General features: G+C 38.9%; 3 protein-coding genes across 3 annotated transcripts in view; 2 read left to right on the top strand and 1 right to left on the bottom strand.

Moving 5' to 3' along the window:
* gdap1l1 (ganglioside induced differentiation associated protein 1-like 1) overlaps window positions 1–4,377 on the top strand; it is a 21,467-nt gene extending 17,090 nt beyond the window's left edge. The window contains exon 6 of the mRNA XM_079678132.1: window positions 486–4,377. Within this exon, the coding sequence (XP_079534258.1) occupies window positions 486–829 (344 nt within the window). The 3' untranslated portion in view covers window positions 830–4,377. The remainder of the gene's footprint in view (window positions 1–485) is intronic.
* On the bottom strand, window positions 3,599–7,845 carry fitm2 (fat storage inducing transmembrane protein 2). Its single transcript, XM_079678133.1, has 2 exons — window positions 7,631–7,845; window positions 3,599–5,736 (listed from the first exon to the last, which is right to left on the bottom strand). Exons 1-2 carry the CDS (start codon window positions 7,801–7,803, stop codon window positions 5,127–5,129), a joined length of 783 nt encoding a protein of 260 aa, XP_079534259.1. The 5' UTR covers window positions 7,804–7,845; the 3' UTR covers window positions 3,599–5,126.
* On the top strand, window positions 7,834–19,864 carry r3hdml (R3H domain containing-like; the record flags this gene model as incomplete). The annotated part of the gene is made up of 4 exons (XM_079679386.1): window positions 7,834–7,859; window positions 15,897–15,937; window positions 17,120–18,002; window positions 19,376–19,864. The coding sequence occupies exons 3-4, from the start codon at window positions 17,997–17,999 to the stop codon at window positions 19,862–19,864; spliced, it is 495 nt and encodes a 164-aa protein (XP_079535512.1). The 5' UTR covers window positions 7,834–7,859; window positions 15,897–15,937; window positions 17,120–17,996.

Here is a 19,864-nt window from a genome sequence, read left to right as displayed (position 1 = left end):
TTGAGGAAAAAGATGATTAATTTAACCCTTTTAGAAGGGAAGATATGGTCATTTGTTCTGGGAATGTCATTTTCGAGCCTGAAATCTGAAAAACAGGCTCGGGGTTTAACAGAAAGGTCACCTATTATGCAAAATCCTCTCATTCATGTCTCTTCTACATCAAAATGTGTCCCCTCTGTGTAAAGAGATTCTGAAAGTTTCAAGAAAAAATATTCTCTCTCCTTTTGTCCTGATCCATTTATATAAAAACCTGTCTGAAAATGAGCTGATCAGATTTTGGCCACTTTATGATGTCATAACGATTTTTTGGCTTGTGTAACCATTAGCCAATCACCAACCAACCAATCACCCCCCGAATGGTGTTGGTGTTTGGAGCCAAACACTTCAGAGACATGTTTTGTATATATCTGAGACCTATAATATATTGATGAAAAACAGTATAATAGCTTAATATGACCTTTAATGAGTCTCTCATTCTCTTGTAGGTCAAAAGTGTGAGTTGTGGCTATGTGGACCTGACTTTACACTAGCTGACGTCTGGCTTGGAGCCTTGTTGCACAGGCTCAAGTTCTTGGGACTTTCTAAGAAATACTGGGAGGACGGCAGCCGACCCAACCTGCAGTCCTTTTTTGTGCGTGTGCAAAAACGCTACGCTTTCCGCAAGGTCTTGGGCGACATCCACACGACCCTGCTGTCGGCGGTCCTACCCAACGCCTTCCGGATGGTAAAAAAGAAGCCACCGTCCTTCTTCGGCGCTTCTTTTCTCATGGGCTCGCTGGGAGGCATGGGCTACTTTGCCTACTGGTATTTAAAAAAGAAATACATGTAGTGAATGCCTTCTTGTTGTGTTAAATGTCTGTGTATTTGTGTGATGTTTCAACTTTTCTGTAATGTTTTATGACTGCAGGAAACATATTGAATCTATATAGAGAACACTATTAATTATCTGGGTGAACAAAGAATATTAAAACATTCCGTAATAAGAAATTCTTGACAGCACATTTTCTGGTAATCAAGGCCTTCATCGAGTTTGATTTCTGGGCAACTTGCGGCCGGCAAGTCCTTGTTTGACTTTAGTTGGAGGTATGCTTTGGGTCTTCTCATACTTAAAAACGTATAGAAGAAACCCAGACAAAATGTTAAACACAGAAACACCAACAGGGGTAACTGACCTTCGCATGCCACTATTATAGTCATTTCTCATACCTGCTCTTCACTTCTCCATCAGCCTGAGGTTTAGCCAGGAAAACCGCAGGAAAATGTCACATGACAAACTTTCAGATAAGTGCTTTGCTGCCAGAAACTGCCAGAAGAAGAAAGAAGGAGGCAAACTTTTAGGGAGTAGTTTGACATTTTTGGTATTTACTTTCTTCTCGAGGCTTCGATGTTGAGACCGACAACACTCTCATGTCTGTTTGTTGAATATGAAGTAAAAGCCAGTTTAGCTTAGCTTAGCATAAAGACTGGAACGAACAGCCACTACCAGTTTGCCCCAAATATTTAAATGATGCTCAAAGCTAGTTAGCAAAGTCTTGTTTAGCTTAGCATAAACACTGGAACAAGAACTAACAGCTACAGTCAGTTTACCCCAACAGTTCAATGTTGCTAAAAGCTAGTTAGCGAAGCCAGTTTAGCTTAGTTTAGCATAAGCACTGGAATAAGAGCTTACAGCCACAGTCAGTTTAGCCCAACAGTTCAATGTTGCTAAAAGCTAGTTAGCGAAGCCAGTTTAGCTTAGCGTAGCATAAACACTGGAATAAGAGCTTACAGCCAGCCCAGTTTAACATGTTTCAATGAGGCTCACAGCCCAGTCTTCAAGCAAAGCTAGCACGCTTCTGCTGCATCATATTTAACACAGACATAAGAATCTTCTGATCTAACTCTTGGCAAGAATGTCACTGAAGTGCATTTCCCTAAAGGTCAAACTATTCCTTTAACTGTAAACACTACACACAATAAAACACAGACACACACTCAGTTCATGTAGTGCACCACAGATCACACACACACACTGGTTCACTGTCACTCTGTTTGAGCAGGAGTTCAGATGTTACACAAATGTTTGGGTGTTTGAAAAGTTACACTTTGGCTGAACTGGTAGTAAAATTGTAAATTCTGCGTCTGGTGTTGCATTAGGTTTAGGATGTGTATTTAATTGCATGGGTTACTTTCTTATTGTGTAAGCGTTTCGTGATGGGTGGACACTGCCCCGGAGGCAGAATTTATGATCACTACCGAACATCTAAACCACGGATTATTAATTGTTCTCCTGCTATTTGTAACCTTTGAATCACCTGCACTGTTCAACATGTTGGAGACGGTCCCTCAGCAATACTGAGCAAAGAGAGAAATCCCTGGATTGAACTGCTGTTTGTTGCTGACTCCTCCTGACAGGTGCAAGACTGTTTTTACAGATAGATATTTTTAATTATACATTGTCTTGTTTATTTTACCGCATTGAATTTGTAATGAGCTCAAAGGTCAAATAAGGGGAACAGGGGAGGAAAAGCTGACTCATCTGAGTATGACAAGGAAAAAGAAAAAGCCTTGCCAGCTATCTTGCTGTTTGTTGATGCAGTTTTCTAACTCTGTTCACCCTTAATTGGAGCCTCTCTGCTTTCCTCATAGTCAGACCTCCAGGGTTTAACATGTCATAATGCTGCTCCTGAACCCAGCACTCTTTAGGTTTAACTCATGATGTGAGTTATAAGCTGCTTTTGGTTTTATGGCTGGTTTATACAGGAATTATTTGCAGTTACGACACACAGTAAAGCGTTTATTTCTGTACATACAAAGCCTTTGATAATGAAGGTCATTTATTTTTCAGTCAGGATGCTCCCTGTTTTCTCCTGCTACAGACACTCGTCTCTGCAAGGGGTGATTAGCAGCAGAAAACAAACCAAAGACGATCAATGCTCCTTTAATAGCGGCACCTCGTGCTGATGATAAATCTAATTATAGAGAAGAATTAAGAGGTGGGGAAGCTGTCGTTCATTGTGTTCAGTTTCATGTTTGGAGGGTGCAGTATAGCCATATAGAATAAACTGTCTGGAAAGAAGATGTTTGAGATGTGCATTGAAGGAAACAAGGATGTTATTTGGTTTTTAAACTGTTCTTGCATGAGCTGCAGTGATGTAAATGGAATAAAAGAGGAGATATAGAAAAATATATATATCAGACATTGTCAAATTGTGAAGTAAGCAAGAGGGAAGTAAAATGTAAAATACCATTTCCTGTTGCGATTCAATCAGAAAGCTTAATTGTTATTTATGTTGATGCTCAAACATTCACTCATTTAGTTAATTAACACGCAGCAGATGACGTCAAAAAATGTCAAAACCAGCCAATCATTGAGCGCCTTTGAAATCCTTTTTTGACTTCACTGCTACCTGAAGTGCGGGATCTTCTTTGAACACACACAAAGAGTTCAAGTCGAGAAATCCTAGTTGTGATTTGTGGCCATTATATTTCACAATAGTATTTTTTTATTTTTTATATTTATATATATGCATTTATTTATGGTGCTTTTTATGATGTCTGTTCATAAGCCTTAATTTATTCAGTTGCCATCAATGACAAATAAATAATGAAAATGGAATACACACAAATCCTGGTTTTTATTTCATCTCAAAACACACCGTGCTCCCATGCACTGTAGAGCTCTGTGGATTCAACACGTTACACATTATGCACACATCAATGCAAACACAGTTAGTTGCTTGTGACCGTGGTCTTTTACATTCTAAAAAATACTGCTAAGTTTCCCTAAATCATCCTAACAGGAAAGGGCTGGCGTTATCTTTGATACCCTCCTTATTGTCAACAAATCACATGAAAAGACCAAAACAAGAATAACATCTTTATATTTCCTTAGCACTCAGATTTGGTTTTTGTTATTAGACCATAAATCTTTAAAAAGAAATACAAACCTTCAGTTTTTGAATAACGGTAATTCCCTGGCAGCTTGATACTGCAGCGAGTTAATAATGCACCTAATGCACTATTTTCAGACCTAGTTTAATACAGATTTGGTAATATAGCGAGTATTTATGGCAACAGGACAATGTATGTGGCACTAGAAAAAAAAAATGCATTACTGCCCATTTCAGTTTGTTAGCTTTTGGTTTACTTATGGACAACCATGGAGCTCAATGGCACAAAGAATTAAGATACACCAGCTTTTGGCAATACTTGTTAGTGGGTATTTTGGTCTTTTCATGCTGTTGTTGACAAAAGATATGATGACGACTGCAACACTAGTTCGTCCATCAACAGAAAATGTATCTGCAACTCTTTTGATAATTACTTTTCAAGCTGAGAAGCCAAACTATCTCTGGTTCCAGGTTTAAAACAGTGAGTTAGAGTAAATTATTGTTAGGTGATTTTAAATTGTATATCTTAAGGTTTTACATTACTTCCTGGACTAAACACAACATTTGAGGATGTGACTTTGGGCATTAGAAAATGGTGAGGGATAACATTTGAAATACTTTTATTTCCAGCCTTAACCTTCAAAGCATACTAGTAATCATTTGCCTACAACTGTAGTCTATGTAAGATGACAAATTAAAAATACTTCTTCATATTCTATTCAAGCTATACATTCTCCGAGCAAAACATATTGTTGACACACATTGATGTTGACTCCAAACAAAACAGTATTTAGCAGCTTGTTTGAGTCGGTAAATAATTTAGGCACACTGCAATTACAGTTTCTGATCTGAATTTGTTCTGAAGGTAATTCTAGTAAAAACAATGTATATGTTCTTTACATAAAATACATTTGCTATACAACTGGAGATGTAAACATTGTTAAGTGTTCCCACTCAGACATTGGACTGCAAATACTCATCCATAAGGCAACACACTGGGGGACAAGCGCTGGTGAAGCAGCAGAGCAGCGTCTTGCACTTATCTCAAATTACCACGAGTCATTTTGGGAACAGCAGCTGCCAAACTCCATCCTGTACAAAACGACCTTTCTGTGTGAGGAGGGAATAACTTAAATATAGCTTTAAATGGAATGGCCGGCTTGGACCTGGAGACAGATAACATCAACTGTAGTGTGTTGTTTGGAGGGCGGCTGCAATATTAGATGTTGCACAGGAAAATACGACATTGGCTTATTAGGCGTGCTGTTTCCGTTCTTTTGGTTGGCGCTGAGGGGGGAGGCCTGGGGAGAAAGGCTTCAGATACCAAACACGATATGTCAGATACCATGCGATCAGGCCACATATGGTGCCTAGCAACTTGTGGGACGGGTCATGGAAGTAAACAGACGTGCAGGCGAACATCCACACCCAGACGATGACGATCAGATTCAAAGCCACGTACAGCAGGTTGAGGACCATCCTGGGGAGAGCGGAGAGCTTGGCGGTCCTCAGGGAGGCCATGGGCGCCGTTTCCTCCACGATGAAGAGAGCGGAGTAGGCCAGGATGAAGGAGTGTCCCGATATGTCGTAGCCGTCCCAGAGGAAACCGGCCCGCCTGCAGCTGGCTTTGGACACGAACTCCTTGTTGACGACATCCAAGGCGTCGGTTTCGTAACACGAGCCGGTGGCGTCCTCGATGTAGAAGAAGGTCTCGGTGAAGGCGTACCACACGGCTGTTGCCACGGCGAGAGACAGCAGCCGGCGGGAGAGAAAGGAGACGCTCCGGCTGAAGGAGGAGTTGGAGAGGAGGAGGAAGGGAGTCAGCAGCAGCAGCGTCCATCCCCACGACACTTTGACAAAATACCTGCAAGAGGAACAGGGCACATCAGTTCAATTGCAGTAATAGAAGATAACAGCTATTAGCATTTAATACAGGGGTGTCCAAACTTTTTTCACCGAGGGCCACATACAGAAAAATATACAAAGGGCTGGGTCACTCACTAGAGGTATATCGCCTCATAAGTTCAGTTATAAGTTAGTGAAATCAATCAAATGTTGGTACATGATGTGTGTGAGTGTTGGCAGCTCATCCCTTCTAACAGAAGCTCAGGTTGATTATAATAAGGAGAAATAGGAAGGGTCTATTTCAATCTTGTTATGTTAATAAGCTTTTTTCTTATCAACTTAGATTTATTAGAAAATGTTTCCAACTTTAATTGACTGAATTTATTTGAAAAATGTTCTTATTAACACATGAACACTACTGTGTGATATATTTGTACATGTATAGTTAAGAAATACAACATAAGACAAGCACAAGTTTCATTTGTGGGAACATATTTCATTATACTTTTTGAATTTGCTGAGGGCCGATTCAAAATGGCCCCCGGGCCGTAGTTTGGACACCCCTGATTTAATATGAGTATCGTAGGGGTTATGTGTTTCTACTGTACTGTTAAATGATCTCACTCTTAAACCCCTGAATATAAATACTGTACATATTTATAATTGGTCCTTACACATTTAGTTTTTGCTATTTTCTACCACAAATACATATAATAGAAATATGATATATTCTATCCCCAGATTTGAACTTATTTATCTCCGTTTCTCCTTAATTTTCTGTGCATATTAATTTTAAACATAACATCTAGCTCTTTCGGAGGTGGACAGAGATCTGAGACATACATAATACTTGTTTCATAATGTGTAGCGTTTAACTCTTTATTTTTAAGTATTTAATTGTATTATTGGTATTATCTTAGAATACTCGTTGTGCCTTAAGGGACAAATTAAGTATTTTCAATGTAAAAATATTTTGTATTCATCTCTCCATTTCAACCCCAAAAGTATTAAAGGAAATAATTAACTAATGTTTATTTCACAATCTCCACATTGTAGGAACAACAATGCCGTGACATTTCTTGACTTGGCTTTACTGAAGAATTTGCCTTCTTTATATTAATCTCTGGAACTGTTCAACTTGAACTTTGCCCAATAAAGGGAGCCATTCATCAGCACAGTGTTAGTCACTAATCCACAGTTTACCCTTTGACTCACATCACTGCAGCGTTGCTTAATTTGTAACAGCACAGTCCCGAAAAACTAGATCACTGAGCTTACTCCACCTTTCAATTCAAGATGCAAGGCTTTATTGTCATGTGCACATCAGTAGCGACAGTGCAGTTATAGTCATGAAGAACTTAAGTCCCAGGCTCCTTCAACAATGCATCATGAATATGTATAGGACATAAAACAAATTAAACCAATACAAATAGTCAAAGAAATAACAGAAGAGAAATAAAATAGTGCAAGAGAATGTCGTAAGATGTGCAAGTAAATACAAAGAAATAGAAAAGGTGCAAGAAGAGTCTATATACACATAAATGGAATATGATATATAGATAAATAAATTGCAAGATGCAAACAGATGAATGTTTATGGGGCACTTAACAGAGCTCAGGTGTTTACAAGTCTTAGCCAAAAATGTAAATAATATAGTACCACTATTATTAACATTATTAATTAAGAGGAAGTCAAAACTAATTGTGTATATAAAAAAGAATGTCATCTGAAATATGAAACGGTATTCTTCAAAGGTTTACATTTATTTATTTAATATAATTTTGTATTGTCTACCCCTTTTGTATACACTATATGTGATCTGCATATTTGTTATTGAATAAATAAATAAAATAAAGCATAAAACACAATTCTGCCAGCTAACCCTCAGCTAGCATAACAACAGCTCTACTCACACATTCAGGGCGTTTCTGGTGCTGCTGAAGTATGTCTGCGGGACGAGCTCCAGCTCCTTCAGAACCGAGCCCACCACCGAGATGAGTAAAAAGATCCAGTGGAAGTTCTGTCTGATGGACGGGATCCTCCAGAGAGTCACCAAGTTGTCCACAATGACATCCACTGCCGCCATGTTGACTCCACTGACAAGAGGAGACACTCTGACGTCACTGCGCCTCAACCAATCAGGTGTTCCGGTCGGGCGTTCTTCTTCTTCTCTCGGTTTTTGTATTATGGCGCAGATTAATTCTGGTGCATAGCGCCGCCTGCTGTTCATAAAGGGCATCATACCACTTGTTTTATTTACGTGTCTATTTTTATTTTATTTCAGATTAATAAATAAACAGATAAGGAAAAAGTACTCAGATAATCTACTTGAGAAAAAGTAGCAGTACCTTGGTCTAACAGCTATGATAAAATCCCACTTTTCCTCTGTGTATTTAAATAAATAAAAAAACGTACTTTTCTGTTTATATTTTATTAAAGTCGTTTGGTATATTAATATATAACACAATATGTATTGACTGTTATAATATGATTGCAATGACTTAGACTAAAATACTCGACTTAAAAAAGGACCATCAAAATAACATACAGCATGTTTTAGGATCATTGTTTGAACAATTACGAGAGACTCCAGACATACATACATACATACATACACACACACACAGACAGACAGACAGACAGACAGACAGACAGACAGACAGACAGACAGACAGACAGACAAACAGACAAACAGACAGACACTCACTGCTTGTGGATCCTGTTTACTCAGACGTCGTAGTGTGGCATGTTGAGGTCAAGGTGTCAAGTTTTATGGCACAAGTTGAACTCAATACAATTGGCCACCACAATGCAGAGCAACCACATTCACAGACGCAATGTAAACAACAATAAATGTTTTAATGTTGCAAATATTTGGGAGTCTGGGTGGGTAAAATGTCTCTTTATTACGAGCTGTTGGAAAGGCAAAAGGCCCCACCTTTCCTACATATGAGCAAGAGAGACATGAGCCTATACTTCAGGGTTGTTTAACCTATTTTGTTTGAGTTGTTTTGTAGATATTTTTGGGTAGTTGTTTTTTCATAGTTTTTTCTGTTCGTGGTCGTTTTATGTCTTATTTTTCATCATAGTTTGTCACTTTGTGTTCATTTTGAGCCTCTTGCTTTTTTAGTACATGTCTCTTTGAGTGGCATTTTGTAGGCGAGAGCCAGATATGTCCCCCTTTTTTTTGGTTGTGTTTATGATGTCTTGTGCACACTTAAAACAGCATCTTGACCTTAACTGTTTGAATTAAGGAATACATTAAGCAGGACACATTTGCATGCATGTTTTAGCTGGCATTGTGTAAATATTTAATTATTTGACTGATGCTGATGAAGATTATTGCAAACTTCCTGAGTCATGCTGGAGGAAGGTTCATTTTTTCCGTAAGGATCTGCATGCAGGACACAGTTAGTCCTTGATGCACTCTTAGCAGGCAAACAAGCTTCTCCTAGAAATGAAATTTCTCTGGCACGTATATTCTTTGGCTGATTGCTCTTTGAGCATAATGCCAGACTACAAACTCTGGCTGAAGGTGAAATGTATTTTTAAATGAATGGTTGTTTATCACAGTTTAGACATCTCACTGGAGAAATTGATTTCAAAGGAGTTCTTAACAATTTAATGCATACTAAAATATTGAATATTCACAATGTGGCTCCACTGCTGCAGATATTCCCAAAGTGAACATGCTAAGTGCAAACACTGAAGGGAATGAACATCTCAAGTAAATACGAGAAACGGGTCGAATCATCTTGGCTGGTTGATCAAAAGACTGAGGTTTCACTGTGCAGAGTGTAAAATGTCGCCGTGAATTATTCAAACAAACTGTTCTGAGATCTGAGATTATTCCAACACTGAGGACGAAGGGCTGCTGTTTTGAAGATCTACCTGCTGACACTGCAGAGAAAAGGGATCGTTAGCTTATATTTCAAATACTGGTTAGAGCATTTTATACCTTTTGTTCAATAATGAAATCACCTTCAAAGATAATTATTTCAACGAACGTAATGAAAAAAAAACATGAACCTGGATATTTGGAGAGGTTTAAGTAAAACACATTAATCCTTATTTTAAACTTGCATTAATTATACGTTTTTCTCCATGTTGGCCTCGAAACAACCTTCATATTGACACAATAAAAATGTATTTTAAAGTGAGCATTCATTAGTCATGTATCTGGCCACCTGATGAATGCTCACTCTCCCTTTGGCTCTGTTTTGTTCTCCACCACACCCTGGAGAAAATATTGGACTCTTTTTACAATTTCCGTACAGTCGGTTTATACTTTTCTTTGCTGAATACATATCCCTGCTGCAGCTAGAAAGCACTGACAAGAGCGTTGAGAGTGACTCAAAACAGTAAGATGCTAAAACCAAAACAATGAGCTAAGAGACCCTAAAACACTGTTAACCAAAGAGGAACAGCATTCAGGTGGTAGTTATCATATTCATCATACCTTCAAGAAATCTGAGACAAAAGCTTTTAATTTCTCCCTAAGAAGACACAGTTTGTATAAACCATATACCACAAGGCACGTTCAGGGACACTAACTCAAAGGGCTGTATTTCAGTTGCTGCTGTAAATTGTAGTTGAGTCTGTGAGAGTCACCAGCTGCTGCTGTTACTCAGACGGCTGAAAGGCCCCGCTGACACCTCAAATACAGTCGGGTTTCTTTTATGTTCTCTCTCTCGGGCAAACACAGGGGGCCACTGGGTTCTCCTCTTCACCTTTCAGACACCACAAGGTCACAGCCAGCTTTTGTACGTGAGCACCCTGCAGCGTCTCCACCAGACGATGATGTCGGGGGGGGGGGGGGGGGGATCTCTGGAAAAATCTGTCTGGTCTCTGTCTGGTCTCCAGGATCTGACCCCTTTGTCCTGCATAAGTTTCTCTGCTCACATTTCCTGACTCATTCCAGCAGATATAGTCACCTTGATTTTAATTTGTGTTTTTTAGAATTGCAATACAGTTGTTAAGGTGTAATGTTATTGGAATTGTTCTGATTGGGTTTATAAAAATAAATGTAGGCTATCAATCATTCCATCAAGGTTCAAGGTTCTTTATTGTCAAACTAACATAGCTACAGAGTAATTATGTGGTTTTAATAGTTCTAAAAAAAATGAGAAAAAAAGCGGAATAGTGCAATACGAGTCTATATACAAGTTATTGGAATGATATATTAGATAATAGATACATAATTACTAAGTAGCAAATGAATGTTGTGAAATTGCATCAGCTCTGAAACTAAGCACTTACTATAGCTAATCATAACTTATATCCCTTGAAGAGGCACAATTAAGCTTGTTTGGGTTCGCTCTGTCCTGTAGTGCTATATAGGTTTTGGTGTATGTAAATGGTCTGCAGAGACTAAAATCCCAAAGTTTCCTCCAGAGCGAGTTTCTCTCCCATGTAAGGCCTAGACTCAAGGAATGGAATAAACTCCCATAACATTGGCGACGGATACGCAAAGAGGTTGAACCCCACTAAATGGTTTTCTGTGGCACCACCAGCGGAGTGGGTCTTATGGTGAAATATCTCACCATCTATTCATTTAATTTGCATAACATATCAAAAGCTACCCTAATAACTTATGGTGACCTCTTGACCTTTCCTCTGGCACGGTCATGACGTTTACATTTTGAATTTAAATGAAATCATTTGAGATGGATTGCTTTGAAATGTGTTTTGGTGATATTGGACCCTTTAGCTTTTTGATCTACTGCCATGTGTCAAATACTTGTATCCCAAATCATTCTCAACTGACATTGCTCAGTAAAAAGTTACATTTTCTGTCCTTTTTTTAACATTTCCATTTTGACTCTATGTCAGAGAGTAGCAGTGAGTACATATGCTTTCTGTCAGCACCACTTGACCTTTTCTTTCCTTCAGATTTTCATATCGACCTGCAGGAATTTTCCGAAAAGGTTTAATCCCCAGGGCAGTAACTCCTCCGTCAAACATACTGCACCCTCTCAAACATCTCTCATTATGTTTGCACTGCTCCACCAGATTGATGGATGCCTTTTATCATTTCTCTCTTCTTTGATGTGCGCTGATAGAAATATATTGACTACGTGATAGAACTGACATGCATGTGTCCACTCCTATATATACATTTCTGATCGTACAAGTACAAGGCCTCACTTATGATTTAAAAACTAAAACAATCTAGTGACACGTGAATAATGCACGCTCTTAATTCTCATAATATCAAAAGTGATACAGAAATGTGAACAAATAAGTATCAAAGAAGCACTTCATGTTAACGGACATTCGTATTTCTTCAGGCGAGTTAAAAAGCAAAGCGGTGAAACTCAAAGACAGAGAACAAGATGTGACCTGGAGTTTTTAAGTGAATCTGAGTGCTGTTGACCTTCTGTATGTCAAAGGCCCCCAGTGCCTCTTTGATGGAGCCCTCTGTGCATTTAAGACCCAAAGTCACACAGTCTGACCGGCCTCTGCTGAGCCTGCATGTGGAAGTGTAGTGAAAACCTTTGAAGAGTGGACTTCAGAGAGCTGAATCTATGAAATCACGTGACACACGCAACACTCACAGCCCGTTTCTCATGGAGAGATATCGCAAGTCCTTTCTTCTTGCAGCGGTCTGACTGTACAACCACCACAGACCCTGGTAGACCACCAGATACTCCACGCTAACATGCAATAACCCTGCAATGTGCAATAAACTGTACAGTCTTTGTTTTTATTGGCTGCTACTGTACTCCCCTACCTCAGACTGTTATCATGGTTGAAGAAAGAATCACTGTTATGTTCAATATGCACTTTTTTACATGTGCTTGCGTCTATGTTTTTTTTATAAATGAATCTACTAACTGTATTTTGGCCTGCGTATCTGTAGCGTCCCATGTGTCCCTGTAACAACATTTCCTTGCTGTGGGACTAATAAAGGATGACTAATTCTCACACGTCTTCATCAATTTCAGATAAATCTTCAACTCATCTGTACTGTTTTATATTTTTGCTGAGATATGCATCACATCAGTTAAGAAATTGATGAAATGCTTTGAGTCTCACCCTAAAAGAAGAATACAAGTTATGTTTTTCTGACAGATTTACATTTTCATAGATTCAGATAATTGCTATTCTCCATCCATCCACCAGATGCCCTCTTACTCTCCCTCCTGCTCACCTGCTCACCTGTTTCCACTTCCCCTCATCAGCCATTCAGTATATAAACAGGCAGTTTTCTTTCACTTCTTGATTGTCAATGTGGCTTTGTGCTTTCCAGCCACCTTAACCCTGACTTCTGGAGCCTGTAGCTGCCATCAGATGAAATCCACGTCGGCCTCAGCTAGCTAATGAAGCCATGCAATACAAGGACGCTGTTTTTTTTTAACTAAGGTTAAAAACCTTTCTTTTAAATGCAGCCTATCCTGAGATCCTTTAACCGTGCCTTATCATTGCACTTTTAGTTGCAGCCAGTAATTTATCGCTTTTATTAAAGGTGGGGTAGGTAATTCACTTCAGAAACACTTTTTGTTATATTCCATGGAATGCTGTTAACATCCCGATAGCAATGAATATCTTAAATGCTTTGACAATAAATCCATTAAAAAACGTCATCTGTGGAAGCCATAGTACTGTAAAAAGCACGACCAATTATTTTAGCCAAATAATTGGATGGCCTACCTGCCTGTCAGCCTTCCATCTGTAAGGCTGACACTGGCTCTGTAAGGAAGTCTGAAGGAAGGGTCAGACTTTTTTCGGCCGCGTAGTTTCAAATTCTATCAATCAATCAATCAATCAATCAATCAATCAATCAATCAATCAATCAATCAATGTTTATTTATATAGCCCAATATCACAAATGTTACATTTGTCTCAGTGGACTTCACAGTTTGTACAGAATATCAGTATGACAATACGACACCCTCTGTCCTTAGACCCTCAAATCGTACAAGGAAAAACTTCCGGAGAAAACCCAACAGTTTAAACGGAAAAGTGGGAGAAACCTCAGGGAGAGCAACAGAGGAGGGATCCCTCTCCCAGGACGGACAGACGTGCAATAGATGCCGTGTGTAAATTGAAAAGATAATACATTTGCAACATAGTTAGTCCAAATGTTTGGAAATGCATGTGTGTATAATAGGAAGATGAATCCACGAGGATATCCATCCAGGACTTATGATCCAGGACCACAGCCACGACTCAAGATCTAGGACTCGCGATCCATGACACAGGACCGCAGGATCATCCATGACTCCGGATCCCGGCGTATATAGACACCAAAAAGAAAGACATTTGGGGAAGCTGGGTTAATCGGAACATGAGAGTACACAGGTATAGACAGAGAGAAGGAAGAAGTAAGATGTCCCCCGACAGTCTAAGCCTATATCAGCAAAACTAGGGGCTGAATCTAATCAGCCCTAACTATAAGCTTTATCAAAAAGGAAGGTCTTAAGCGCACTCTTAAAAACGGATAGGGTATCTGCCGCCCAAACACAAACTGGAAGCTGATTCCACAAATGTGGATAAGAAAAGGCTCTGGCTCCCATTGTACTTTTAGAGACTCTAGGAACAACCAACAACCCTGCATTCTTAGAACGCAATGCCCTAGTAGGACAGTAGGGTATAATGAGTTCTTTAAGGTAAGATGGCGCCTGCCCATTAAGGGCTTTGTAGGCGAGAAGAATAATTTTAAATTCTATCCTGTGTTCTATAGGGAGCCAGTGTAAGGCAGCCAGAACAGGAGTAATGTGGTCCCTTTTCCTAACTCTGGTTAGTACACGAGCTGCAGCATTTTGAATCAGCTGAAGCGACTTGACTGACTTCTTTGTACACCCTGATAATAAGGAGTTACAATAATCCAGCCTTGAAGTAACAAATGCATGGACTAGTTTCTCTGCATCGTTTTGAGGCAAGATATGCCTGATTTTTGCAATGTTACGTAGATGGAAGTAGGCGATCCTTGAAATTGATTTTATGTGGGCGTTAAAGGATAAATCCTGATCAAATATAACACCAAGATTCCTTACAGTCTCACTGGAGGCCAAATTAATGCCATCCATAGTTAATATATCTTTAGATAATTTGTTTCGTAGATTCTTTGGGCCAAGTACAATAACTTCAGTTTTGGTCGTGTTTAACATAAAAAAATGTAAGGTCATCCACGTTTTTAAGTCCTTGAGGCAGTCTTGAATTTTATTTAGATGATTAATTTCATCAGGCTTGATTGATAAATATAGTTGAGTATCATCCGCATAACAATGAAAGTTTACAGAATGATTCCTTATAATATTGCCTAACGGAAGCATATATAATGTGAACAAAATAGGTCCAAGCACTGAGCCCTGTGGCACTCCATGGCTAACTTTGGTTTGCGTGGGGAAGATTCATCGTTGACACGTACAAACTGAGAGCGTTCAGATAGATAGGACCTAAACCAGCCTAAAGCAGTTCCCTGTATGCCAACTAAGTGCTCTAGTCTTTGCAATAGGATATCATGGTCGATAGTATCAAATGTAGCATTGAGATCGAGCAAGACAAGAATAGAGACAAGTCCCTTGTCTGAGGCTATTAGAAGGTAATTTGTGACTTTAACCAGAGCTGTCTCTGTGCTATGTTGTGTTCTAAAGCCAGACTGAAAATCTTCAAATAAATCATATTTTTTTAAGTAATCACACAGCTGTTTTGCGACTGCTTTCTCAAGAATTTTTGAGAGGAACGGAAGATTAGAAATAGGTCTATAGTTGGCTAAAACCTCTGGATCGAGGTTGTGCTTTTTAAGAAGCGGTTTCGAGCGCACTCGAGCTGGTTTCTCCATTCTTACCTACCCTACCTTTAATTGTCTTCTTTTTGTTTTGTGTTGAATGCCTATGTGAAGCACTTTGAATTGCCTCTGTGTCTTAAAATGTGCTATATAAATAAACTAACCTTGCACCTTAACCTTGCTAACAAACTCGGTTGGCAAACATGATGAATAAACTGATACACATCACAATGTCAGCTATGTTAGCATGCATCTGTTTTGCAAAGGCATTGGGCTCAAGGCACTGTTGAAACTTAAATTGAGTTTCTCCACTGAGTGAAAGAACATTAGTAACTGAAAACACAAGCATTTGAAAGGTTGTGGTATTTTGTTATAAATACTCTACATGTCCAATTTCTCGCGGCATTAAATGATCTTTTCTTTGTTTCTTCCTGAATCAACTTTAGGACCTGACAGCTATGTAAGTGACAACACGACAGCGAAGAATGTGAGTAAACATTTGATTAACCTCTAGATAAGTTTATGACTATGTTTAAATCACACTGTCATATTGCTGAAGCAAACACTGTTGAATATGTAATTTCAGGGGAAATGTTGCATCTTTTGTAAGTGACATTTGAATCCTAACCAACATGGATCAAGTTCCTCGTCTACAAACTGTAAACTGGAAAAGTCAGAGATGATATTATTCTGTGCTTTTCATAAATTGATTTATATTTCCAGTTATACTACACTCTAATGGTAAATGGACTGTATTTATATAGCGCTTTAGCCAGTCTTTACGACCACTCAAAGCATGTTTACGTATACAAGTCAGCTTTCACAATCCATTCACACAGAGGCAGGGGCTGCTGTGCAAGGTGCCACACATTCACACACACACACACACACACACACACACACACACACACACACACACACACACACACACACACACACACACACACACACACACACACACACACACACACACACACACACACACACACACACACACACACACACACACACACACACACACACACACACACACACACGTACACGTACACACATACACATGTACACACACACCCACACACACCCACACACACCCACACACACTCTGGATGAGTGATTAGATGTTAAGGAAGACAAAATATAAGGACAATGGCATGACTTAATGATGCAGTGTGTTTAAAAAAAGTGCCAGTTACAAGTTGGTAATAATTTAATAATTGCATCAGATTGAATTTGTTCTTTAGTCCTGTAGTTTTCATGTCATGTCTTAGTTCAGTTAGAAAAAACTATACATTGTAAGAAAGTGAACAATGCACCTAGTATTATCTCTTAACAGTTGTTTACAGTCTAAAGTAGTGAAGTAGCAGCTACGAATAACAATACAAAATTGCAGAATTGTGTTAATTACACACCAGTCCTTTTTATTAAATTAGTTCATTGTTGGTCTTAGGGACTGTGGCATGAATTAATGCAGTGTGTTTCCAAAAGGTGCCAGCAGTTACATGTTGTTAATAATTTCATAATTGCATCAGACTTTATGCATCTGTTGTGCTCTAGTTTTCATGTCATGTCTCAGTTCTCTGTGTTTCTGAGCTCTCAGTATCTCTCTCTCTGACCTCAGCTCAGAGCAGGTGCTGCAGTGTACCTTAGCAGTGTCCTCTGTCTCTTGTAGGGAACATTACTCATGGCGGGGGATCTGTCTTCCTGGAAGCAGCTGGAGATGAGCGCTGACTCTGCAGCCACTCTTCTTCTCCTTCTTTGTTTCGTTTGGCTCACTCCTTCCCCAAGGCGTGCTTATTTAAACTTTTTTTGTAACGTGTTTTATTGAAACTACACGGCTGAGGTCAGGAGGGAAGCCAAAATATTTGCTCCTGTAAAAAAGCCTCAATCTCTCACTTTAAAAATTAGAATGTCCTAACTTTAATTTAAAAGAAACAAACTAGGTAATACTTTCTATCACCTAATCACTAAAACCTATATGTATCATATCGCACTGATATTGCACTGTACCTATTTATAAAATAAAATAGGCAATTAAAAACAAAGTACATAAAAGTAGCACTAGATTACTAGTAGATTACTTCTACTGTATGTTGAGGGTGCTCCAGCTGCATTTCCTTTTGAAATCTTGTATTGTATAATGAAAATAAAATGTAACCCTGAGCAATGTAATATCGCAGAAAATAAACTAAATAAGTCTTTATTGGAAATACTATGAATGATTAAACACCTACAATGTCCTTTTACAAATCATAATTTAATGTAAAGTAACATTAACAAATTTTTTATAAAGCATAAAAAAAATCTGAGGTGATATTGAACGTCTGAAAAATAAGACTGCTCTGAAAGGCAATTTCCTGTGGTGGTGAATTTGTCTCCAGCGGGGAAAAAGAAAGAGACAGTCTGTAGGTTTAGGAAAGAAGAAGAAGAGCCAGGAGTTTTGTTTTTTTGAACGCCGAGTTAAAACTCTCTGCCACACACGACAAACGGGCTTTTTTGCAAAGACTGGTTGAAGAGAGGATTTCTCCGCTCTGTGAAAAGATCCAGAGATGAAGGTAAGAGACTCAGAGTGTTCCTATTTCTGGGTTACACTTTTACATTCTGTACACTTTTGCACAGCGATGACCGTTTAGATTTTAGATTTGTTTTGGTTGTGACTGCTTGTAGGTATTTTTTGTAGGTTTTACTCATTGTTTTTATAAGTATCTAAAGGGGTTAGAAAAAATGTCTCTGTTTCCTAAACCATGCTTTTTTCTACACTCTTGGATATGCAAATCAACCTAGTGTTGGTTTATTCATTTTACACCTGTTGCAGCAGAACTTTAACGTTTTGCAGTTTCCAGTTTTGCTTCATACTGTAGATGGATAGATAGATGGATGGATAGATAGATATATATATGGATAGATAGATAGGTAGATATATGGATAGATAGATAGATAGATAGATAGATGGATAGATAGATATATGGACAGATAGATAGATGGATAGATAGATGGATAGATAGATAGATATATGGATAGATAGATAGATAGATAGATATATGGATAGATAGATAGATAGATATATGGATAGATAGATGGATAGATAGATATATGGATAGATGGATATATGGATAGATAGATAGATAGATAGATGGGTAGATAGATAGATATATGGATAGAGATAGATGGGTAGATAGATAGATAGATATATGGATAGAGATAGATGGGTAGATAGATAGATAGATATATGGATAGATAGATAGATAGATAGATGGATAGATATATGGATAGAGATGGATAGAGATAGATGGATAGATAGATACATAGATAGATAGATAGATATATGGATAGATAGATAGATAGATAGATAGATAGATAGATAGATAGATAGATAGATAGATAGATATATGGATAGATAGATAGATATATGGATAGATAGATATATGGATAGATAGATAGATAGATAGATATATGGATAGATAGATAGATAGATAGATATATGGATAGATAGATAGATAGATAGATAGATAGATAGATAGATAGATAGATATATAGATAGATAGATAGATAGATGGGTACTGTAAATGTATTAATAGAATGAAAACGATATACCACTGATACTTACTTTCATTTAGTCACCATTACCTTGTCACAATTTACAATGTTTTGGAAAATAGAAATGTTAAATAACAAATAAAAACACTTCATAAAGATTTACTTTCACATTAACAAAAAACATGCATGCAGTGATCTGTAACTTTAACATTCTTGACACATCTTCTTTTTTTTCCTGGCCAATGTAATCATTTAATCTGACCTTATACTGACCCCCCATTATATCGCCTGCATTTCTTTATTGACCCCCTATGTCCCCAACACTTTAACTCCCCTCCTGTTTGAAATGTGTTAATTGCCTGATAATGATATAAACGTGTCTCCTTCTCAGAGTCGTGCAGAGAAGTGGTTCAGCTGTAGCCTCCCCCTCTTCCCTCTCCTCCCCCCTCTCTTCCTCCCCCTCCTCCCCCTCCGCAGGCCTCAGATGGCAGCAGCCTGTGTTCAGCTGCTGTTGGCTGCCTCCCTGTGGCTGACTCCTCTCTCAGAGGCTGCTGCTGTCGCTCCTCTCAACGTGAGCAGAGCTGCAGCTGAGACCCCGTCTGACCTCTGGATGCTCAGTGCAGTGGAGACCCCGTCTGATCTCTGGATGCTCAGTGCAGCGGAGACCCCGTCTGACCTCTGGATGCTCAGTGCAGCTGAGACCCCGTCTGACCTCTGGATGCTCAGTGCGGCGAAGAGCAGACGCAGAAGAGACGTTTCCTCCAGAGAGATGAACGCTCTGCTGGATTACCACAACCGAGTCCGCTCACAGGTGTTCCCCCCCGCAGCTAATATGGAGTTCATGGTGAGGGAACGGTGTGGAGAGGGACCAGTGCTGTAA

The sequence above is a fragment of the Notothenia rossii genome, assembly GCF_949606895.1.
Source record: "Notothenia rossii genome assembly, chromosome: 4".
Lineage (NCBI taxonomy): Eukaryota > Metazoa > Chordata > Actinopteri > Perciformes > Nototheniidae > Notothenia > Notothenia rossii.
This window is presented reverse-complemented; position numbering and strand designations above follow the sequence as displayed.

Excerpts from the sequence above, each read along its gene's own strand:
- fitm2 (XM_079678133.1), bottom strand. The coding sequence starts at position 7,803 with ATGGCGGCAGTGGATGTCATTGTGGACAACTTGGTGACTCTCTGGAGG. Across the intron at positions 5,737-7,630 it reads ACCAGAAACGCCCTGAATGT|GTATTTTGTCAAAGTGTCGT; the intron begins GTGAGTAGAGCT and ends TTCCTCTTGCAG.